The sequence below is a fragment of the Cyrtonyx montezumae genome, unplaced genomic scaffold (genome assembly GCF_038088225.1).
Source record: "Cyrtonyx montezumae isolate F1298 unplaced genomic scaffold, pur_monq_1.0 scaffold_13, whole genome shotgun sequence".
Classification (NCBI taxonomy): domain Eukaryota; kingdom Metazoa; phylum Chordata; class Aves; order Galliformes; family Odontophoridae; genus Cyrtonyx; species Cyrtonyx montezumae.
This window is the reverse complement of record NW_027071859.1, coordinates 23,279,884-23,304,489: the sequence shown is the minus strand read 5'-3', so window position 1 is coordinate 23,304,489 and position 24,606 is coordinate 23,279,884. Positions and strand designations below refer to the sequence as shown.

At 38.1% G+C, this 24,606-nt stretch overlaps 1 protein-coding gene across 9 annotated transcripts in view; it reads left to right on the top strand.

Annotated features, from left to right (window-relative positions):
* DST (dystonin) overlaps nt 1-24,606 on the top strand; it is a 295,256-nt gene that overhangs the window by 126,663 nt on the left and 143,987 nt on the right. For all 9 annotated transcript variants that reach the window (XM_065730839.1, XM_065730844.1, XM_065730843.1 and 6 more), the window contains 6 exons: nt 6,765-6,931; nt 20,619-20,731; nt 20,863-20,969; nt 21,350-21,469; nt 22,087-22,182; nt 22,262-22,389. In XM_065730839.1, coding sequence (XP_065586911.1) covers nt 6,765-6,931; nt 20,619-20,731; nt 20,863-20,969; nt 21,350-21,469; nt 22,087-22,182; nt 22,262-22,389 — 731 coding nt within the window. The remainder of the gene's footprint in view (nt 1-6,764; nt 6,932-20,618; nt 20,732-20,862; nt 20,970-21,349; nt 21,470-22,086; nt 22,183-22,261; nt 22,390-24,606) is intronic.

The following is a 24,606-nucleotide window of genomic DNA, read 5'->3' as shown; positions in this document are numbered from 1 at the left end:
CTTGCTTTTTGAGAATGAAACAAATATTGGATATCTTTCAATTCACTATTAAACAATAAAGCTGTTATTAATATGAATACACAGGGTTCCTGATACCAGGATGGACTGATATACAAGATTTGCAGTTACAAATCTCATTATTTTTTAACATTTTCTTTTTTATAATTACAGACATCAGTGACATCCACTCATCTTGTCAACTTATTCAGTCTGTAATGTATTTTCATCTCACAGTGCTGCAGATGAGGCTGAAGGTTGTTGGCTTTTCATACTAAGAGATGTACACCAGAGGAAAGTGATTGGTATAGTCAGCTAATCTGCACTGTAACAGAAGTGCAAAATTTTATCCTCTGAAATAGCATGGCAACCACTACTGGATGACTAATGTGTCCTTTGAGTCCCCTTCTGTGACACATGAATATTTCTTCTTATGCATGTGACACAATTATTTTGTGTTCACATAATGTTCTGTTATGCTGTCTCTGTTTTCCTATTTACTAAATATAAATAATTGGAATATTATTTTCATTCTTAACTGCTCACTGAGAACAATGAAATGAAAGTTGTTTACAGTTTGCCTTGGCCTCGTTTCTACAGCCCTGTTTCTCAGTTCTGGAAGCTGACTTACATGAACGAGGTGTATACTGATACTGCTTTGACTTAATGCTGTCCTCGAGCAGATGGCAGCTTGCACTAAGGTTAAGGAGTTGTGACTCAAGACTGAAACTGGCTTCCTACAGCAGCACTCTTCTCAGTGATGTTTTAGAAAATTGCAGGGAAAGTAGACAATCAGGTCTCTAGATTCGGTTTCTCTACAGAGGATACTCCCATTGTGTTGAGATGGGACATAGTTTTCAATCAGTATTATCAAAAGGTAGCTACTAGCTGTTTTTTTACCACTAGTTTTTGATGGTTCTCAACTTATCTAGAATCCAATGACTTCTCTATACTGCAATATCAACCATTATAATTACTGAATATGAATATTATTACTGAAGTTTCACTTGCGGTTTATGGATATGATTTTATTCTAGAAAATATATGGATAAAACTAATGTAGGAACAGAATTATTCATCTAGTTTCACAACTCAACTGTTGTCTTGGCTGTAAGCTCCTCAGATGACTTTTTACCATCTACATAGTGTCTAATATGGTAAATTTACCTGCAGTATTAATAATAACCAAAAAGAAACAAAACTCAAACATGTATTTGAATCACATTAGAAATATGCTTCACTTTTAAATAAAAAGAAACGTAACTAGCTTATTCAGTAAAATACTACTCTCTAAGAAGACTTCTGTTTATTATTTCAGATATAATTTCAAATAATTGTAAGATAACAAGATATTTTCCAACTACGTCTGCTATCATATAGTCTTGTGTTATTTATTCATGTAGAACAGCTAGGGGAGGGAGAGGTGCAAGTAGTTCTTCAGGAGTGTGATTTGCAGACAAAGTCGTGAGTTCTGCTTAATTAGCATTGTTTGCTTCCTCATAAAACACAAAGCAGATGCAATCCACTTTTGATGCTGGCAACTGAAGAAAATTTATAATATAATATATTTATCACCCTAACTTGACCCAGGAGTCTAGATGAGGCCTCACCAGGCTGAGTAGAATGGGATGATCTCTCTCTACTGGCCACACTTTCTAATGCACCTCAGGATACCACTGGCCTTCTTGACCTCTGAGCCAGCACACTGCTGCCTCACGACCAACCTGCTGTCCACCAGGACACCCAGGTCCTTCTCTGTAGCTCTCCTCTCCAGTAAGTCATCTTCCAGGGTTATTCCTCCTCAGATACAGGACCCCGCACTTGCTTTTGTCAAATTTCAAGGGATTCCACTTTGCCCCTCTCTAACCAGTTGAAATCCTTCTGAATGTCAGCAAGCAACTTCAGGGTATCAGCTGTTACTCCCAGTTTGAATCATCAGCAAACTTACTGAGAGGGTGCTCTATCCCTTCATGGAAGTAATGATGAATAAGTTAAACAGTACTGATGCCGGGGGACACTGCTAGCTAACAGTCCTCCCAACTGGCTATGCCACTCATCACACTGAGACCTGCTATTCAGAGAGTTCTTAATCCACCTCACTGTCCACTCTTCCAGTCCACACTTCCTGAGTTTTGAGGATGTTGTGGGAGATAGTGTCAAAAGCCTTGCTGAACTCAGGTAGACATCATCCACTGCTCTTCCCTCGTCTATCCAGGCAGTTGTCCCATCATTGAAGGCAATCATATCATCAGATAGGTTAAGCATGATTTCACTGTGGTGCATGCATGCTGACTACTGATCCCTTTCTTGTCTTTCATGTGTTTAGAGATGGCCTCCAGAAGGAGCCATTCCATCATCTTATCAAGGATTTGAGGTGAGGCTGATTGGCCTGTGGTTCCCTGGGTCCTTTTTCTTGCCCTTTTTGAAGACATTTTCTAACAGTCCTCAGGCATCTCTCCTGATTGCCATGTTCTTTCAAAGATATTTGAGAATGGTCTAGCAACAATGTCTACCAGCTCCCTAAACACTAATTAGTGCATCCCATCAGAGCTCATGGGCTTGTGAACATCAAGTTTGCATGGATGATTTCTAATGCAGTCCTCCTCAACCTAGGAAAATGCTTCCTTTCTTCAGACTTTCTGGATCTCCTAGATCACGGACTCTTGAGGACTTGCCTTGGTGGTGAAGACTGAGGCAAAGAAGGCATTCAGTGTCTCTGCTTTCTCTGTATCCTCTGTCACCTTGGCTCCTGCCCTCTTCAGAAGCAGGCCGATTTTTTTAACAGTTTTTCATTTGTTATTTATGTGATTGCAGAAGCCCTTTTTGTCCTTAATGTCTCTAGCCAGATAAATTACAAATGGGCCCTGGCCTTCCTCATCACATTTTTTCATGCTTTGACAGCAACCCTGTATTCATCCCAAGTGGCCTGTCCCTGTTTCCACTACCTATACATCCCCAGCTTGTGCTTGAGTTTTGTCAGGAGTTCCTTTTTCATCTGTATGCTCGTTTAAAACTCATTAGTTCTTTTCCCATTCCCAATGCAGTTGATTTATTACTGTTTTAAAATTGTATTTTAATTATATGAAGACTTTTGCTGCATTTCCATTGTTTTCCCTGCTTCAGAGTAAGTAAATACAGTGTTTCAGTCTTTCCAAAGAAGTTATGCATTTTTAAATCTTCATATTTTTTTTCTCTTTTGGAATTCTCCAGCTGTTCCAGAAATTTTAAAGGGTGTTGTCCAGAGCTGGTCACACAGCTCCTCTGAGCCTTAAAAGAGCTGAATAGGAGCTTTTTACATTTATGGCCAAATGGAAATTCACAAAGTCCAACTGTAATGTCAAGAGAGATGAGTTCTTGTGATCACATGCAAGTTCAAATTCCATTCGTATAACTCTATTTCCCTCAACATGCTGTCAAACAATCTTATTTAAACACAGCACATAACTAACTACTTAGCTACTTAGATGGAAAACATATACTGTCTTCTTTTTTGTTCAATAGTCAGGAATGTTTTGGTTAAAGTGAGCATTTCAAAATGTTGATAATGAATGTATTTTTATTTCTTTATGTTTTTCAGACATTTCTCTTTTTGAGCTAGCAAACATCAGAATACATTTCATTCATTATACATCATAAATCTGTGTTTTGCACATCTGTATCCCATTCAATGCTTTTGGATATTTAAGTCGATTATGTCCAGTTTAGACTTGCTTCAAAACATTTGGCATAGAATGGAATCAGAGGAAGATTCCTTATGGTGTATGCTAGTCTGTTTTTTGGTTTCAAAATGACATTACAAAAATCAGCAACTTCCGAGCTTGAGGCTCTTTGATGTACAGATTTTGTATACCGAATTATGTGGCGTGAATTTATAGATAGAGCTATAAACACTTGCAGGAGTAGAGACCAACTAGTTCTCCCAGGAAGAAACAAAATATTTTAGTGCCATTTGAGACTGATCCTGTGATAATAGAGCTAGCTAGAGAATTATCTATGTCAGTTTTTCGTATATAATTTGTAATTTGAAGGCTTTATGAGATAGTTTGAAGAGCAAACAACTGTTCAAACTGGTGTGAATTCAACAATTTGTTCCACGCTGAAGGAATGAATGTGCTTGACTGAAGGATTACAAGTGGGTTGGTTTGATAGGTCGGTGGATATCCTAATGAGATGTTCACACAGACTATTTGTTTTGAAGAATAAATTGGAACAGTAAAAGGTTTGTTCCTACTTATTTTCAGTTCCAGCATTCCTAACAAAATGATACTATAAATACTGAAGTTAATGCATAGTAGATATTTATCTATAATGACATTTTTTTGTTAGATGTACTGTTTCCCTGACATCTCATTTTCTGAGGGTAGTATTTTACTTGTTAAGTAGTTCCAAGTTAATAGGATGTTCTGCAGATTACAGCTCATATTTTTAAGCATAAGAAAATACAGCTCTTTGACTCACTACTTCTCTTTGTATTTTTTAAATGTGAATCCAGTGCTTATGACAGAGTCTGAAATCTTAGCCTTAGAATCTGAAATACCTTAATTAAGGAACAAGAGTGCTGAGGTTGTTGCAGATCTCAGGCTTACATTGATATTCCTTAACCGGTATTTAAAGGGACTACCTTTGAGAGTAGAAAACAGCTTCACTTTCTGAAGCCAGTCTAGTCTGTTACTTTTTTTTCAGCTGTCCAACTAGGGTGTGGTCTGGTGCTCAGAGGATTTTTGATCAAAACCCTGTTGATCTTAGGACAGACTAAGTACATGTTTCAGCAATCCAGAACTTCTGAACTTTCTGACTGAAAACTTGCTTAGTGGTCAGTTTCAGAAGAGCGGTTCTCCTTATGTTTATGTCCATAGTTACAGATGTTGTTTGGATGTAACATTGGATACAAACATGACCTTCAGAGATTGCCTTCATTTCCAAAATCACATTTTGCTGGGTGAAGTGAGTATGCACTCAAATGTGCTGTGTTTGCACTCTCTGCAGTTTGAAATGCACATAGCCAAATACAGTTCAATGAACCGTGAAGGAGGCTGAAAGTTTGAACCAGCTCTGTGGAACGGCCATTAGCAAATTATATTATTTGATTGTTTACATTTAAATAAACTAAAATTGTGATGCTTAAGGATTACACACGGAGGGCTTTCTAAAAATTACAGGAAAAATATAGAGGTTTGGTTTTTTGTGTTCTTTTTTTACGGGACATCTGGCACTTTCAGATGATGTCATCTTATTCAGAAGCGTTGGCCGGATAAGTAGTAAATGGTTGACTTAATTTATACTGTAGTCTGGTTGTTCTGTCATGAATAGAAACTAAAGCTACTGAAAAAATATTTAGTTTGCTTTCTTGCTTTGAAATGCCAAAGAATGAGGGTAACCGTTAGAAAGGAAGTTTTATGTTTCAGACTAATTTCATAGATTTTTACAAGAAAATTTTGGGAGATTTTAAGTTGATCTTTTGCCACTTTGGATTCCCTGTTTTTTCATTTGTGAGACTCATACATCCTATATTTCCTGTTGCAGATGTTTTGTGCAGGACTTGGGCACCTAAATATTTCTGAACAGTTACAGCTGCAAGTGTTTGTTTTCAGTATTTTAAACCCAAAAAAAAGCTTTTCTTTCTCTGATCTTTTTCTTTAAGAAGTTCAGTGTAGACATTAGGAAGCAGATATGCTTTTGGTGTTCGGAGGTTATTTATTGGCTAGTCTAATAGTTCAGTGGTTTTGCTTTCCAGCAGTGGTATCCTTCCCTTACCTATAGCCAGCAGATGTGGTAGCATTTGATAACTATCTGAAAAACTGTTTTCACAACTTGTGATTTTATACCTACTTGAATAGAAAATAATTGAGTTTGATTTGTTCCCTATTTTAAATTTACTTACAATTTGAGTGTTAGCTGTAAATGCCCATCATCTCCTGGAAGTATGAAAAGTGGTTAAAGTTCGGTAGTTCCATTGCTCTGATAAGCTCTTCCTTTTGTCCCCTGCTTCACAGTGTTTCCCACCACCTCTTGTTAGGAGTTAACAGAGTAGCACTAGGAGGAAAACTGCATTTTTTTGTTCCTGACAGTGTTATTTGTGCAGCTTTAATGAGAGAAAGGAACCATAATTCCCAGCCTGATCTGTCTGAATTCCCTCAGGAAGGAGTCAGGCGGACAATGTCTGAATTCAGAGATTTCAAGGCCAGGAAACATCGTTATGACCATCTACTAGAAAGAAAATTATTCCTAAGATGCTAAAATCATTCTCATCATTTTTCATTATAAATGACTGTTTCACCAATGAATTCCAGAAAAGCATAGGTTATAGTTTCACCTGTTTTAAGAGAGGAACTAACTAAATACAAAAGGAAGTGTAATATAATTATGGATATTACATAGATGTAATATCTGTCTGTAACGCCTTTTATTGTATGTATGGTTATATAACACATATATAAAGTAGGTATGAAAAATAAAATTTGATTAATATTCAAACTATCAGTATAGACATATTTAAATATTCATCATTATGTATCATATTGTCCCCAGAAACTGAGGCTGAGAATTTGCTGAAGCAAATTGTGATGCTATAAATTTTATATTTCATACTGAAGACATAAGAGTTTATAGAGATACAACATGAAATAATTTAGTGCTTGAATAGTCATTCATATATGCAGATGCTATAAAAGGAAAAATTTTTATTATTGAAGGATGTTTCTCTGCTGTGTTTTGAATACTGTTTAGTGTTAGATTTAATTGTACTACTTATTCTCATTGTATTTTAGATATCTGATATCCATGTTACTGGAGAGTCAGAGGATATGTCTGCTAAAGAGAGGCTGCTCCTGTGGTCACAGCAGACAACTGAGGGATATGCTGGAATCCATTGTGAAAATTTCACTACCTGCTGGCGTGATGGAAGATTATTTAATGCCATCATTCATAAATACAGGTAAGTACTCTGTTCTCTTGAGAAGTATTAATTACAGTGTTTTAATCCACATGGAGAAAGCTCTGTTCCCATAAATAACACTGCAGCTGTGGAGATGACACTAGCTCTTCCTGGGCAATCCTTGGCTTTTTGGAGACAAAAGATGGTTTATTAGCCCTTTTCTCTCCCTCGTTCCTGAGGAGGGAACCCATGAAACCTGCTTATCTTTTAAGTTCACCTTCAAGCTGTTGAGAAGCTTGTCCATGAGGTTCTAGTTCTCAGTCTTCTTCACAGTCCCTTTGGTCATACATCAATGTACAGGGAGGTTCAAGTCAGAGCTAAACAGTGCAGTCCAAAACTGCACTGCTGATTAAGTACCTCAATTACTACATAACCTGAGAAATGCCTTAATTCCCTGTATTCTTCTCCATTTGAGTTCCGTGATCCTCTAGAACTGAGATCTTCTGCAGTTTTTCTGATTGGAGCTGAGATGTACTCTAAGTTTCCTGGAAGATGACAGGGCATTCTCAGTTGGCTTGAGCACTCCCAGAATTAGGAGGCACTGTTCTTGCACTCCTTTTGTATGTTTTTGTGACATTTAGCATTGTCAAAACCATTTGTGGCTTCATGGTACAGTACACTAGGTTTACTTTCTTAAATCTACTTGAAGATTTCTACTGACCAGGCAGTCAGACTAGTCTAAATCTAGATTCTAATTAAGAGCAAGAGTCTCTTGATAAAATTGACTTTGTCACTGGGGCTCAACAGAAGAACAAGACATAGAATCAGTGCTTTGCTCAGCCTTGCCTATTGTTTGATGTCTGTCTGTATTTGTACAGTTCTTTGCTCCAAACTTAAACAGGGGGGTTTGTACACTTGTTTCTTACAGAACCATACACAGGAGGGAGTCTTCTTGCCTCTGGGCTAATTAGTGTGAAATGACTTGTCCCCTCACTTATAGGGCTTGCAAATTCTAGATTTTATTACAGCATGAGTGAAGAGTTTGTGTGGTATACTCTGGGGTGTATTATGAGGGAGGTTGAAGGTACTGATTTCCTTGGTATAGTACTGAAGGAGAGTCCCAAATAAGACACATCAAATTTGTCCCTCTCTATGCAGATTGTTTGGTTTTTGGGATTTCCTCTTGTGAGACCACTTGTCACGAAAAGAAACCTAGGAAGAGCTAGCATGCATGCAGTATGGGGACTAGGACACTAAAGTGAAGTGGGAGACAAATGAGTCAGGTACATACATTCAATTCCCCTAACACTGTGTAAAAAGGCTGTAAGCATAAGAAGTGCTCTGAGTCCCAGAGAAGATAGCTGTGACAGTTTGTAACTTCAAGGCAATATGAAGTTGCATCTGAATCAATGAATTGTTTTTCTGACTAATGCTTCTGTACTGGGTAGCCAGTGAGGGAGGAGGTGCATGCCAACAAGAAAGTCTTCTTGTAAGGTTGGCAAGGCAAAGGTAAATAACTGGCAAAGGACTGGGCTGTTGTTTTGTTTTTTTACTTCAGGACAGAACAGCTGAAGGAATGAACGTAGCACAGATGAGAATCTGAAAGAATAAACAATTTGAAAGGTACAGAGGAGGGGGAGGGGAAAAAAGAAAGGAAAGAGCATGTACGATGGAATAGTACAGAATATTTCTAAGATATTTTTCAGAGACTTGTGCCAGGGCTTCTTATGCTGAGCAGAATAGGCCTTACATCTTAGCAACTGTAGTTGTGGTACAGATCAACTGAAAACTAGAGCTCTGTCCTCTGGCTGTGCAAATGTTAATGTTTCGGGGTATTACTAACTACCTGCAGTTGCTCTGCTGTTTTTGGCAGTGCTCTGACAGTTTCATTCATGGCTTTCAACTAGGAAAAACAGGCACCTATGACATGAGTGCTTTGCATAAAGCAGATAGTTCAGTGGCTGAGGTTTGGTGTCTCCTGAGTAAGTGCAGAGTTGTGCACTTCTGTGCCTGTTTCCATTTAGCTCATCCTGTTCCTGTAAACATATCTTCTACACCTAAGAATATTGTGTCCTCCACAGGAATGTTTAAAGTCCTTATCTGATGTTTTTTTGCTTTGAGAGGTCATAGTTCTTGGGCTCAGTCACCTTGCTGATGAAGTCAGTGAGATTCTTCCACTGATTTCATTGAGCTTCTATGTTTCTTTCCTTTGCAGTTTTGTGTAATTTATATAGAGATAATAATTTCCAGCTATTGCTCACAAGATTGGAATGATTTTTCCAAACAGTTGCCTGATATTTTTAACTACAGTGTTTTATTCCAGAGAATAAAAATAAACTTAGCTTATGTTCATATTGGTAAGTAGGTTAAATGCTAACAGAATGCACATATTTCTGGCTGTGGCTCTTCATATGCTTGGTTTGTCAGTTTTAGTAGCACCCAGACTCTATTTTGAAAAGCAGAGGTGTTCTCAGAAGTTAGGCTTTGTGTCTGCAGATGCTGCTGGTTAGCATGCTCCAGGGTAGGGAAGCTCCAGACTCCAGCATGTGCTGAGGACTGTGCAGCTAGAGAGCAGTCAGACAGAAAATGACCCAGGAGTCCTGATGGACACCAAGCAGAATGTGAGCCAGCAAAGGGCCTTGCTGTGACAAAGGCTAGTGGTATCCTGGTCTGCGTTAGTCAGTGTTGCCAGCAGGTTGAGGGAGGTGATATTTCCCCTCTCCTCAGTACTGGTGAGGCCACAGTGCTGTGCTTCTCAGTACAAGAGAGAAACAGGAATACTTGAGAGAGAAAAATGAAGGGTCACAAAAGTGATTAAGAGGCTGGAGCAACTCTCATATGAGGAAAGGCTGAGAGATCTGGGATTGTTTGGCTTAGAGGATGCTCAGGGGGCATCTTATCTATGTCTATTAATAGCTAAAGGGAGGGTGCATAGAGGACAGAACTATACTCTTTTCAGAGGTGCCTAGTGACAAGACAAGGGTCAACAGGCACAAACTGAAACAAGTGTTGTCTGACCATCAGGAAACACTCTGCTGTGGGGTGGCTGAGCACTGGCGCAGGTTACCTAGAGGCTGTGAATTTTCCTCCTTGGGGATGTCCAAAAGCTGCCTCGACATGGTCCTGGGCATCCTGCTCTGGGTAACCTGCTTGGACACTGGAGGTTTGGACAGGGTAGCCCTTGAGGCTCCCTTGCATCCTCATCTGTGCTGTGATTTTCTGTCCCAGGCAGTGGTTGGGATGTAGTGTGGCCACCTCAGAGCATGCCTGTGGGTGTGGAGTGCTCCTGGAGAGCACGTGTTCCAGTCATAGTGCAACGTGGCAGCTCTTTCTGTGCCAGGTGTGTTGTGCTCACAGGGATGCCTTTGCCTTATGAAAATACCGCACAGCTGCCCCACCCTGTGCCAGGAGGAATGCCAGCTTACGGCAAGAGCTGGATGAATAAGCAGGGATGAGGCTTCTCAGCAGGAATACAAGTGCCAGCCAGTCACAGGAGTCACAGTATTGCAGAACCACCAAAGTTGGAATAGACTTCCAAGATCATCCAGTCCAACCGTCCACCTACCATCAGTATCTCCCCACTAACCCATGTCCCTCAGTACCACATCTAAACGTGTCTTTGAACACAAAGTTGTGCTCACAGCCATGACACCATGGCCAATGGGCCTTTCCTGAATGTGCTGTTCAGAGTATGAACCATGATCCCAGCAGTTGGTCATCAGTGAGGCTAGGAGACATCAGTCTGTAGTTCTAGGCAACAGGGTTGTCTAGAATAGCACATTCTAATCATAAATGAAATGAGTTTCCAGTGAGTTTGCAATCTTCTTTAAAAAATAAGAAAATAGTGTTATGAATGACAGAAATGAGGGGGAAAATGTTTTTATTTGAGATATTTGGTCTGTAATATAACTTTTCATTTTTTTCTCAGTAAAATATAATTTGTGTAAGAAAGTTGCTCATGTTTTCAGAATGTTCCAGTAGTCTGTGCTTATAGAGTAAGATGGAAGGTTGCTCTTCTGAACTTCTGAAGAGTGTTTAAAACTTCAGCTTCAAAATATTCTGTAAGTGATTAAATGCCTGGGAAATTATATATGGGCTACATGGCAGCTTCAAGAACTGCCTCTGAGAGCTCTGCTATAAAAAAGCTTAAAGCGAAGGACTTTCTAATGAAAAATTGCCAAGAGTAACAAGCTGCTTTTTTTTGTTTGCTTTTACATTAGACATACTTGAGCCATTGATGCACTAGAAATGCCTGCAAATTCTGTTAAAAAGTCTCTGAAAGTAGAAGAATTTAAGAAATGGTGAAAGTAATAGTGGAATTATGTGAACATTATGTCATGGCACCTATATACACCTTGTTAGCAATGGTGGCTACCAGAACTCAGAAAGCACAGATGTGGCTGTAGGACCAGATCATACTACCCATAATGATTTCAGTGACAGTGTAGCGCAGGCATGGTAAGAGAAGGTTTAACATCAGATGCACATGGTATTTGAAAAGATGTGTGCACTCTTTTCTACGTTATGTTTTCATGTTTTTAAGTTCTAGTCTCAGGTGTTGAGTTTGTTTTAGTGGATTCAGGCCACGCTGTCTGACCTTGTGTTACGTAGAGCAGCAAGGCTTGTGCCAAAATATTGCATATATGTTGGCACAGGCCAGGGTCGTGCTACAGGAAGGACCAGCAATTAAATAGTCATGGGCCCTTGATTCAATCTTCTTTGCAGTAGAAGTACAGACGTGTCCAGTTATGTCTGCACTTCTGCTCTTAGATGAGTTTCAACAGTCATATGAAACAAAGGGGCAATAATTAGAAAAAAAGATGAGGATAAGCTAAATTCTTAAAACTCAATGATTAGGCCAGGCAGCAATTTGATTAATAGGACAATAGTGCACACATAAGAAGTTTGAGACAATAAAATAAGCGAGGTTATTTCATGTAATTCTATACAAAAGCTCACTGGGACCATGTGTGTACTGGGGTGTACAAATCTGAACAGTACATAGCAGGAAAGCTAAATATTAGAAATATTTCAAGAGAAAGAAAGTGATAATAAGTAGTTCAAAGAGGTGTATTTTGAGCATAAGTTAGAGGAACAATATCTGTGTTAGAATAGAAAAGGGTGTAGGGCCAGGTGACGTGCATTCCCAGTCCTGAAGGAGCTGGTCAATGTAGTTGTCAAGCCACTATCTTGAAAACTGACCGTCATGTGATGTTCCTGGTGACTGAAAAAGGGAAATGTCCTTCCCGTCTGTAAGAAAGGGAGAATGGAAGACCTAGGGAGTTTCAGGCTGGTGAGCTTCATGTCTGTGCCTGGGAAGATAGTGGAACAAATATTTCTGGAACCTGTATTAAGACACATACAGGATGAGGAGGTGATCTGAGATAGACACCGTGGTGTCACCAAGGGCAGATTGAGCCTGACCAAAGTGGTGACTGTCTATGATGGAGTGATAGCATCCATGATGAAGAGCAACTGATGTTGTCTATCTGGACTTATGTAATTCCTTTGTCACGATCCACACACATCCTTATCTCTAAATTGGAGATAAAGGAATTTGAAGGGACATTATACAGTGGATAAAGAATTAGCTGTAAGACTGCAAGGCAAAGGGGTGTGGTCAGTGGATCTATGTCTAGGTAGAGGCCAGTGATGAGTGGTGTCCCTTAAGGGTCCATCTTAGGGTCAGTGCTGGAGCACCTTTCTTAAGAAGACAGACTGAGAGAGTTGGTCTTATTCAGCCTGGAAAAGAGAAGGCTCTGGGGAGACCTGATTGCAGCCTTCCAGTACTTAAAGGGAGCTTGTAAGCAGGAGGGAGACTGACTTTTTTACGTGGTCTGATAGTGATAGGACAAGGGGGAATGATTTTAAATTAGAAGAGAGATTTAGAGGAGATATTAGGGAGGCATTCATTATTCAGAGCTGTTTCAGCCTTAAGCAGGACAGCACAACACGTACATATAGCTGGGAGGAAGCTAAGCTCCTGGATGGCAGTGTGTTTGGCATCCTTTTGATGTTTAAACATGTTACAGCCAGTCAGGTACTGACATGAATACATTCCTTAAGGGGAGGGACAGGGCTACCTCAATTTACAGTAACATGTTGAGCCCTGTGGGGAATGAATGAATGCAAAAGAAAACCTTAAAATGCTAGGGGATATGTTTTAAATAAAGAGATTAGTTGCATCTGCTAGTTTTGGCTTGCCATTTTGTATCTTGTAATTTATTATTACCCAGCCTTAACAAAAAGAAAATGTCAGTTTGGTTGTGTTCTCCCCTATATCATTGTTCAGAAATGCGTACGTTACTGTTTTCAAAGGTTTTTGTTGTATGAGAGAAACTAATTTGCTATTAAGATGTAGCAATTTGGGAAAACATAAACAGCATTTAGGATAATTAAAAATATTGACATACAGACATTCGTTTAATGTGATTCACCTGAGTGTGCATATAGCTGATGATTTTAGAATTATCAAGTAACCTCAACTACAACATAGTTGGAGGCACTTGGAAAAATTGTGATGTCTCTTGGTACAGGCTGTATTAAAATAGTACTGGAAGCTGGCTTACAATATTAACTTATTGTTATTTTCAGATCTGGACTTAAGATCATCCTTCTGAATGTTGTGCTGGGTCCTACTGAAAAGTTACTGCTTAATGAAAGATAGCCTTCTTTTTTTTTTTTTTTTTTTTTTTTTCAGTAACTGGTAAGAAAAAAAGTCATACTGGCATGAAGTCAAATCTTTACTCCGATTTTGGCAAAATTGAAGTAAACTGAAACAGACATACAAAAAAAAGCTTTGGATTGAAAGGCCAGCCTTTCACGCAAGTTTCACATGTCTTAGATTATCAGTAAAGACCAGAACACCTTAGGGTGTTGGAAACCTTTGGCCAAAAGTACCTGATGTGTGATCACTGATGGAGAGGTGTGGGCTTAGATAAATAAATGCAATAAATAGGTTGAGGTCTTGGTCATCTTTCAGTGCGTTTAGCAGATTTGTGACAAGTGAAGAAACATTGGCTTCCAAGGCAGGGTGGTACAAGGAGCCTTTGGGAAATCTGTTTTTGAACTCCTTGTGTTATCTCGCCTCTCTTCCTTGTTGTTAAAAGTAATCCTGTTGGCAAGCTAGTGAGTCAGGCACTCACTGCTCGGGACTTGGAAGGAGTTTTTTCAACAAGCAGAGCAGAAAAATCATTTGGTTGGATTTCTTCATTGTCTTTTTGATATTCAGACACTCCAAGGAAAAGTATGTGATTTATGGTTATTTCTGCAGATCACAGTGTGGGTTGAGGTTGACGAATATGAGCCTTTTCCTATTTAAATTTAATCATAGGCAAAAGAATTGGCAAAGCTGCTATACCATTACTGTTTCTAAAATGATGTTTATCTCATATTACAGAGAATGCAAAATCTAGTTTTAAAGCTGGTGAAAAGATGGAATGAGATCGCTTCTGGTTTCATTCATGCTTATAGCAAGCTTGAAAGCTTTGTCACAAACTTCCTGCCAAGTTGTGATTAGGGTTTGTTAGGCTTTTTTGCTAAAGCTGAACGCTGCAATTAACTAGTAGGACTTGGATCTTACAGTGCTTCCTTTCTGTCTTTATCTGAATCAATTTCTATGACAAGTTACAGGTAAAGTTTTTCTATGCTAACAAAGGTGAGGCACGAGGATTCAGTTTGGTTTTTAAAACTCACTCACAATAGAAGGAATAATCTGATTAGCCATATATGTAGTTACGGGATAAATCAAAGAAAAATAGCCCTCAATTGCCCATGTAGAAGTGATAATGGTCGTGTGAAATACACACACACTGCGTTATTGAAGCTAGGATCCTGTTGACCTTGAAAAAAGAGAATTGTCAAATAGTTGAACAAACACTATGCTGACCTCTACACAAGAGCACACTTTTTGTTTTTCTCCTTTTCAAGGAGAAAACTTCCGTAGTGGTGTTGTCGGTTAGAAAATTGTTTGCAGTTTTTCCTGAATTCTCAAATGTTATCACCTGTAGTGGTAACACTGCTCAGCTTGGCTTGGTGATTTCATCCTGTGGGGTAATTTTTTTGTCACCTTGCCCTGTGTTACTTGAAGATGTAATTGATGACTACTGCTGGACAGTCATTTTTCAGTCTCACACTTGAGATGACATTAAATATTTGCCATATTTGCCCTCCATTATGTGATACTTGTGAAGAAAAATGAACGTTAATGTAAATCACTTTGAAATGTCTGTGTGCGTTGACCAGTATTGAAGGACTTTATGAAGTACTTTTTACCTGCTTTCTCATTTAAACTTCCAGTAAAATGCTGAAAGATGAACTGCCAAGTAAGATGTATTGTGCATCTATTGAATTTTATCAGCAAACTTGAGGTAGCTTTCTGACTTCATATTAAATGAATGAGAAGGTCTTTAAGAAGTGCTAGGCAAATCCTTACTACTCATTATCAAGATTCTAAGAGCTGATCTCTGTGTTTAAAATGCATAGCTGTACTTTTTATTTCTCATGTTTCTAAGACGTGTCAGTCTCAAAACATATATGCTTAGTGAGGCATAAAATTTCATGACAGCTAGGTAATTATCTAAATTTTCCTCAGTACCATCAGTGAAATGTACAGAGTTGGATCCCTCTGAGGTAACACTCAGATTCTGGAGATCTTGCTGGATGGGTTGTACTGGAAGTGTTGATCACTGACTACAAGGAAGTGTCCATGGACACTTGAGTGTAGGAAATTAAATTTAGGTGTTTGTATCTGGAGCTGAATCTCACTCCTTGTCACGTGTATATATGTATGTATGTTTAAGGGAGACCTTGTGGTCTCTTAGGGAGACTGAATGCTCTCAAATCTTGCTCTCTGTGTGAACCCATTTAACTTAAAAAGAATCAAAACCTACCTCCATAAGTGTTTCAATCCACAGTTACATATGTTGTCAATGTTCAGGGCTGACTGATGGTGCTAAAACATGGATGCACATTATTCTGCACAAGCCTTATTTTCTGGTCAATTTCATTTAACAGTGTTATAACTTTAGATTAAATGTCCTTGGACTATTCCCTCTGAAGGACAGATGCAGCTGGTTCTTAGTTTAGAGACTCCATCACTCATAGATCTTTGTTTTATCTTTTATGTTCCATATTCTAGCTAACCTAAGGAATAGGTTAAACAGTGGGACTTACTATGTAGGCTAAGCAGTAAATAGATTTTTCTTTATCATCTCGTCTGCAGAGTTCCTGGCTAAGTAACAGGAGGTATGCCAAGAGAGAGTGAGCTAAAATTTCACAGTTGTTTTACGTAGACATTTCTTTCTGCTGTGAATAAAAATCTCCAGGACAACAGATGGTGTATTTCTTGTTGCTCTGCTTTGAAATATGTGGTGAATCCTATCCGATTCAGGAGTCTCTCTGTTCTTGTTTTTTTATTGGTTATGGAATGGGATTCAATTAGTTTCAATAGTTCCCATGCTGAAAATAGCACACGTGTCCTTTTCAGTTGTCTGTGAACAGCAAAGCAAGGAATTCATTTATTTTTTTTATAGACATTTCCTAATTACAGCAATGGAGAAGCTAGCAAAATACAGGAACGTGTACACTTCACTCTACATCTGCAGTCACGTTTTCTCTGTCAGTTCTACTTGAAACTCACTGTATTAACTTCTGTTCTCAATAAGTCAAGAAAGAAATTTCTTTTAATATTGGGTATTACTCAAACACCATCCAAAGTTTTGACTGAAACAGAGTAGGACAGATTAAACAGTTTAGATTGTTCATATAAATAGTATCTATATTATTGGTAACCTTCTTGAACTGATGAACAGCATTTTCACGTAGAATGTTACTCAGCTGTACATATACATATATAAATACATTTGTTTTAATAAATGTAAATTGGGCAGTTGTATTTGGGGGACAGTGAAGAGAAGAATATAGTCTTCTCATCATTTATTGGTGATAGAAAAGTTCAGTTGATTTTCCTGCTATTTCCATGAAGTATCAGATCTCATTTATATCTAACCTTTTGTTTTAATGGACAAATACTGTGTTTTCTAGTTTGGATCTTGAACTGTTTTACTAGACATTAGGCTCTGGCCATGGAAAAATCTATGTGTGCCCAGCTTTCTTATGCATAACTGATTTCAGTGAGTGTTTGCAGAATAAAAAGCTTACATGAGAACTCTTAAATTAAGGAAAACAAACAAACAAACAAACAAAAAACCCTCAAAACAAACCCAAACATGATCTTTGGTTTCCTTATGTTGCTATGCAGATATTGTTCACTTCTCTTCGTGGTGCTGTGTATTTAAATGTTCTCTTGAATTGTTCACAATTTTGTCCATTTCCTTCTTGAAATCTTTTTTTTCTCTCTTCCAATACAAATTATGTCTAATTTCTAACACCTACTCTGAGACCTTGAATGCAGACACCAACCATTTTATAAGTTTGGTGATTAATGACTCACTGTGTAGATGCCAAACACCTCGGCTGAGGTGTGGCCATAGCAGAAGCATCTCTTTTGCATGGAATGTTCCAAGTCTCCTTGTGTTTGGGATGTTTATGTGTGATTTTTGGATGGCAAGGACCCAGCCCACTGCTGTAATATGACTCACAATATTATGACAGAAGGTAGAGTCATCGACACCTACTTGAAATGGATTTCATTTGTTCTTGACTGTGGAGAAAACCACTTAACAGTACTATGCAAATTAATACAAAATGCTGTTATAATAGATGGAAAATAATTATCTACAAACCTTGCATATTTTCTCTTTAGCCTTAAAAATGAAAATTTTTGCCTTGACGGCAAATTAAAATTTAAAGATTTAAGATTTAAAAATGTTAAGATTTAAAATCTTATATCTGCCACTGTTCAGCCAACTAATTAAATTGTATCAGAAGGATATTCATCCTATCTGCAATTTAAGCAGTTAGTAGTATTTCAGAATTCACCTTAGAAATCAAATACTGAAGATGCTGGAAAATGTTTGTGAGCCTTCAAAATGCAGAGCTGCACTGGCTGTGAACAGCCCATGCTCAGTAAATAGAGCACGGAACCCTTGATCCTTAAGGATGGTCATTGGTGAACACAGCACAGGAATCCCTGTGAGCATGCCGCAATGCAGATTCCTTTGTGTTGAGTTAGTGGGCAGGTCCATGCAGGCTTCCAGCAGAAAAGACAATTTTTGGTATTTATAATCAGGAGAAAATCTTCTTAAACAAAATCAACAATATGGCATAAAAAAAAAAAAAGTTATTTGGAAAGAAAAAGGGTGACCTGCAGAGGGAGGAGGCCCCAGGCCCCATCCAGTGTGCACTCTGTTTGGCAAGTGGTATGTGCTTTTGCATGGAAATCATAATACCTGTCTTCTTCATTTTGTAAGCCAGCGGTGGGGTTCTTCTCAACCAGCTGTTGAGCTTTGTTTCAAAGAAGTCCAAGACAAACACCACTAAGACAGACAAACACTGTATTTGGTGGTATTTTATGGTAGATCAAGGCTTTAGGCAAATACAGAGTAGTTATCTAGATTATGTATTAAGCGTATAATTAACTCAGGATAGAGTGGTGCTTATTGCAAGTTACCATTACTCTTTAAGGGGAATTGGAATAACCCCGACTGGCCAGAGGTGCACGGATGGGAAGTTGTTTTAAATGAGTGTTGTGAGGTTTTTGGTGAAGCTGTAGCAGCTATGTGGAAAGATTTATTATGCACCCTATGACAGCTTTTATTTTCATTGGATTTTACCTATTTTGCAGTGAGAAAAGCCTTACTTATTCATCTAATTGGAAGCTTTATTCCAGAAGAGTTTATATTGTTAGTGAATCTGCAGTTTGCAGCTTGTTTCTGGGAACAGACAATGCTATTTCAAAAACTTGTCCCTTCTTGTTCTGAGAGTTGGCGATTGTACAGGCAGCATATATGATTTCTTGGGTCATTTTTACCAAGCATGAGACAGATGTAAAGAAAGCAGGTAAAAAGAAAACAACGCCAAACAACAAAGAAAGCTGTGTATACTTACAGAAACCTGCTTCTCTCATCAAAACTGCACTGTAAAAGCAACCTTTATTGTTCATACCATCTGTTAGCGTGGCTGAAACAGGAGACTGGACTGCTCCATTTTCTTTTCAACTGTTATCTTTTATTTTTCTTGGCTTCTCTGTACTGCTAAGTTTGACAGAGAATATTGTTTTCATTGCACAGAAATCCAAAGAAGAATGGCCTGAGCCTTGATCATGCTCCCACTAAACATATTGAAAGTGGAAACTCCTGCTGGCTTGGAAGAATTATGTTTCTTTTTACACTGCTTAAGTTTTATTATTAATTTAACATTCTTTCAAAAAAAGGATAGATGCAGCTTTAATCAGCCCTATACACTGATCTAAGGAGCACAACAGAACAGGAACAACTCTAGACAACTGGAAAGAAATACATTTCTATTAACAGTATCCGTATACTTAATTCAAGGACAAAATGGTATTGAGCATTCCAAAGCCAAAACTATTTTGGGATCAAGAGAATCTCGGATTTTTAAAAAAGATATATTATTAGTTTTTAAAAATGTGATACTTTTAACAAGTTTCTTTCTCTCTTCCTTTTCAATTATTTAAAGCTTCTGCTAGATAAAACTAAGTAAGCAGTGTTATTCACTAAATCTTAGACATGTCTTCTGTTTGTTTTGTTTTGAGGGTTTGTTTTATTCCAGTGTGTGTCTGGTTTTCAGTATCCTATGATTTCAAAAACAAAGTTTTCAGACTCTTGTGACTCTAGCTGACTTCAATTGGATGAGTTTTTCACTCAGTGTCTTTCAAAAGATCCTTCTTCCTTTCAGTTGCTATGGCTGACAGGGTTCCCAGGAGTGCAGAAAGCACAGTAACACAGCCTCTGTTGAGGATGACAAGATCTGAAAACTTGACACCACATAGCAAACCTGAAAGATAGAATTCATTTTTAATTCATTTTAATGTGAAGTTTTGCATTAATTTAAAGTATTGAATTTGTAGTGCTGGTACAGGATAATATTTAGTGGCTTTAGAACAGTTTAGAGGTGAGTTTTGCTAAGTGCCACTAAATCCCACTAAAATAAGAGTACTATGACTGGCTGTGAGTTTGGAAGGAGGAAGGTGGGAAAGTGAATTGGGCTAAGGTTGTCTGCAGAAGAACAGCAGCATTTATCTGAAAGCAGGGCTTTGGTGCAGTTTGAAAAGGACTTCTTTAATACCCAGTAAGAATACTTGTCTTCTAGGTTAAAGTGGTGTTACTGTGACTGACCTTATTTCCATATGAATTCTGACACACACTGAAGAGTTTAGTGCAGAACAACTATGAATTTGTGAAGTTGGTAGGAATGACTTTCCCATGACATGTAGATGAGTCCTGAGGGAAGAGTGAGCTTAGCCTCTGCAAGGACAGTAGAAAGGACAAAGCAAGAAAATGCAATGACAATGCATATGACTAAATAAGAACATAATGAAGAAAATGTAATGACAATGCATATGACTAAATAAGAGTAGAGGTATGTAAAAAGGGTGATTAGAAACTTCATCTGATAGGTGGAAGGAAGATCTGACACAGGTGAAGTTGCTGCTGGTGTTTATCACTTAGCCTTGATTTCTGCCTGTTCATATCTTTTCAACGAAGTTGTCATTTCAATGAAAACTATGTTGCTCTATCCTTCCATGTCCTTGGATTCAGTTACTAATGCTGTGGTGATTTAAGAGTTGCAATCAAGTGTTACTTTTCCTTTTTTTTTTTGACAGGCCGGACCTGATAGACATGAGTACTGTTGCTGTTCAAAGCAACCTTGCAAATTTAGAACATGCTTTTTTTGTAGCAGAAAAACTTGGTGTTGCTAGACTTCTGGATCCTGAAGGTAAGAAAGCTACAAAAGGACCTTGTTGCAAAAACTCTAATGCTAAAATAAAATCCCAATAGCTGCTTGTTGTAAATTTGTGGGCATCCTTTCAACTGTGTGATAAAGCACCGTTCTGTCTTGCTCTCTAGATGTTGATGTTTCCTCACCTGATGAGAAATCAGTAATAACTTATGTGTCATCACTTTATGATGCATTTCCCAAAGTACCAGAAGGTGGTGAAGGCATCAGTGCAAATGTAAGTCAGAGAAAAAAACTTGTGCAGCTCTGCGGGCATTCTTGGTTTCAGCTCCTGAGTTACAGCTGGCTTTGTAGTTCATTCTCTTTCTTTTCATCCATGCAGTTAGACTGATAAATTGTGCTCCTCCAATTCTTTCAAAGACTAGAAAATTTTGTGTTTTCACTTGGGACTAACGTTTGGGACTAACACTGAGTAGGACAAATGATATTCTTGGAAACCATAGATGAATTATAGTGAGCATGTGAATGTGGTTTCAGAGCTGCATGATCTAGAAATCTTTTCTGTGCCTATGAAGTCCTCAGGCTTTTAAGGTAAAGCAAAAATGAAGCTGTCAGGTGATTTTCTTATGATCTATGATCTGTGTTGTGCTTTGGTAGGACGTTGAAGTCAAATGGGTTGAATATCAGAATATGGTGAACTACCTCATGCAGTGGATCAGGCACCATGTCACAATAATGTCTGACAGAACATTTCCCAACAATCCTGTGGAGATGAAGGTGAGATGTGGCATCTTAAATGCTTGTTGATTTCTACAATCAAATCAACTGAAGTCCAGTGGCATCATAGCAATACAGGATTTTTATTAAGTGTTTTTAAGGTGACTGGCTTTCTGACATGCAAATTAAAAATGTTAGCGATAGGATAGGCCAGATCTATAGATGGATTTTATAAATCATCCCAAAAAGTTCTTTATATAGTACAGTGAGCTAGATTTAATTCTTCTTAATGAGAAAAGAAAATGTTGTCACCTGTTCCTCAGTAAATATTTTGGGTAATCCAAAATAAAAAGAAATGCAGTGTGCATTATGCAAATTCCATCATTCAAACCACATTTTAATAGTAGATGGGTTGTTTTAGTTTTCTTGAAGATACCAAGTTGAAGCTCATTTGAAAATCTAACTGAAAAGTGCAAGAATTACATTGCTGACATAGGAACGATGAAAGCAAATCTTCAGCTTGTTGCTGATAATTTTTAACACGACTTAAGCAGAAAAACACTAGAACATAAGCTTACAAAGAATGTTAGAAGAGAGTTTAGGGAGTAAGGTTATACTGTATTCACAGTAAGTAAAACTTAATTTTTTTTTTTTTGTGTGTGTGTGTCTTTTTGCAGGCACTTTATAATCAATATTTACAGTTTAAAGAAACAGAAATTCCACCTAAGGAGACAGATAAACTGAAAATTGAACGTCTGTATGAACTGTTGGAGGTAAGTTTTAACGTGCGTTGAAGTAGATAAAATTTCTCTTTTGGTGGCTTAAAATAATGAATATGTCTGAATTTTTAAGGTCTGGATAGAATTTGGACGCATCAAACTTCCTCAAGGCTATCATCCAAATGATATAGAAAAGGAATGGGGAAAGCTTATTATTGCCATGCTGGAAAGAGAGAAGACTCTTCGGCCTGAAGTGGAATGGTATGCTAGTGAACATTTTGGCAGGATTGGTTAATGTATTTTGTTCTTTTTCCTTTGATTTTTTTCTTCCACGATAACATCCCTGTTGTTTTTCATTTTCTGTTGAATAATTCTGCTCTTTTTCAAACCTGAATTTCTCTGTCTGCTTCACAGAAGCAGGTCCTGATGAAAGTAACCTGTATAGTCTCATAAAGTCTTAGAGAATAGTTGCAGCTGATGTCTCATTGTGCAAATCTTTTTTTGATTCACTCAAGAATACACAGGGTGTTTCAATGTGCAAAATGCATAGTGGTCTCCCCTGGTAGTAGAACTAATGATGCTGTTTTGTACATCACTAATAACATACCAAGCACTCTTAAAATCTTAATGCAGACTTATTAGAGCATTTAAGTTTTTTGAAGGTACTTCTTTTGAGCTCAGTGCTAGAAACAAACACTAACATTCATTAATTAAAAACCCTCCTTTTTTTTTCTTTTCATTAAATTACTTAATTCTTTAGGCTCCTACCTGCAGACAGGTTTAGACACCTGGGTGTATATTAATTCTGTTCAGATTGAAGCATTCAAAGGAGACACCTAAGATCTAAATGGTTTTCTAGAAGATACTGGCACTGACTTTCTGGTGAAAATAAAGTTTGGACACCTGAAATTAAGTGTGAAGAATCCAGACCATTGTGTTGTAAGTCTTCAGAAAGGCAGGCTTTAGGAAGGGGAGGTCTCAAAGACACTCATAGTTCATTAAATATAGATCGTGCTCACAAAATACATATCTTAGAAAAGCTGGAGCATGACTGAAATAGTATATTCAATAGGAAGTGCAGCTTTATAGTATCCCTGTGGTAAGAACTGTGAAATAACTTTCTGTAGAGAAATGCAAAATTGTACTCCACCATGCTGAGCAGAACACTGGAAAGCAGTGGTAGAAATACAGTCTGCTATATATTGTAGGTTAATCTGTTCTAAAATGCCAGTAGCAAAGTTAGTTCCTACTTTCACAAAAAGAAATTCTGTTCATACCTGCAGAAACCTTAATTATCTTTGCTGGGAGTAAATTGGGATGCTCCATCCTTGGAGGTGTTTTAAGGTGAGGTTGAAGGGAGCCCTGGGCACTAGTACTTGATCTAGTGGTTGGCAGCCTTGTCTGTGGTAGGGGTTGATCCTTGGAGTCCCTTCCAACCCAAGCCATTCTATGATTCTTTATACAAATGGCATTAGTTTACTTTTTCTTCAGGTAGATAGAGCATGGATACATAGAAATACACACAAACTCCTTTCCATGTTTCAGCTTTGGTGAACAAACTTAAAGTGCCATTGTATACCAATAAGCATGGCAAAAATGTGACCTCAATGTGTTCTAACATGGAAGTAGTGAAATTTGGCGAGCAGCTCCAAGTCTGGTGAATACATTTAAAAATGTCAACACAGATAAACAGCATGTGGCCAGATTGGTGTGTGGAATCAGAGTTAATGTGATGTCAGTGAGCAGGGTGCCAAGCAGCTCCAGTTTGCAAAACCAGCAGAGTGAAAACATCACAGGGATGTGTTTGTGCCTCTGCTGTACTCTTCTGCTTGAATGCTGTCATCATATGGTGTAGGTGAGGTTTTCAGGGGGTGCTAAAAGCTTGTATTCTCAGTTAAAATATCAACTTAAGGGTAGTGATCAGATTTTTCTTACTTGTTTTGTGGTCGAAATAGTAAGAAGTAATTAGCTTTGAATATGAAAGAAGTTAAAGGTAAATTTGCAGGACAGATTAGTGGAAAAGGGTAGTTAGTAAACATGCATACTTGGACAATGGAGTAATGATAGAGGGTTGGATGATGTACAGGTGTCTAAAATTAACTTAGTAAGAGCTGATTAACTGTGATATCCTGCAGTTTTATCGTGCAGTTCCATTTGAAGGAAATGGAATCAGTGCAGACTGAATTTCTGTGGCATACAGAGGAGTGTGGAGTTGTAACTTTAGTCCTTTTTGAAACTTCTCAAGAGTCTGAGAAACACCTTAAAGATTTATTTAAGCTCTTATTTGGCTTCCAGACATTTAGTGACACTTAGATAAAATATTTGGCACGTCTGTTTCCTAGAGACGCCCTAATGCCACTGCCTAGTCTGTACTTGCAAGCCTTTAATGCAAGGTTAGGGAAGCCAAAAGCGAGGTGGTGTACATAGCCCCAGGTGAAATCTTTTGAAGAGCTGGCAGAATATTAATTGCTGGGTTTT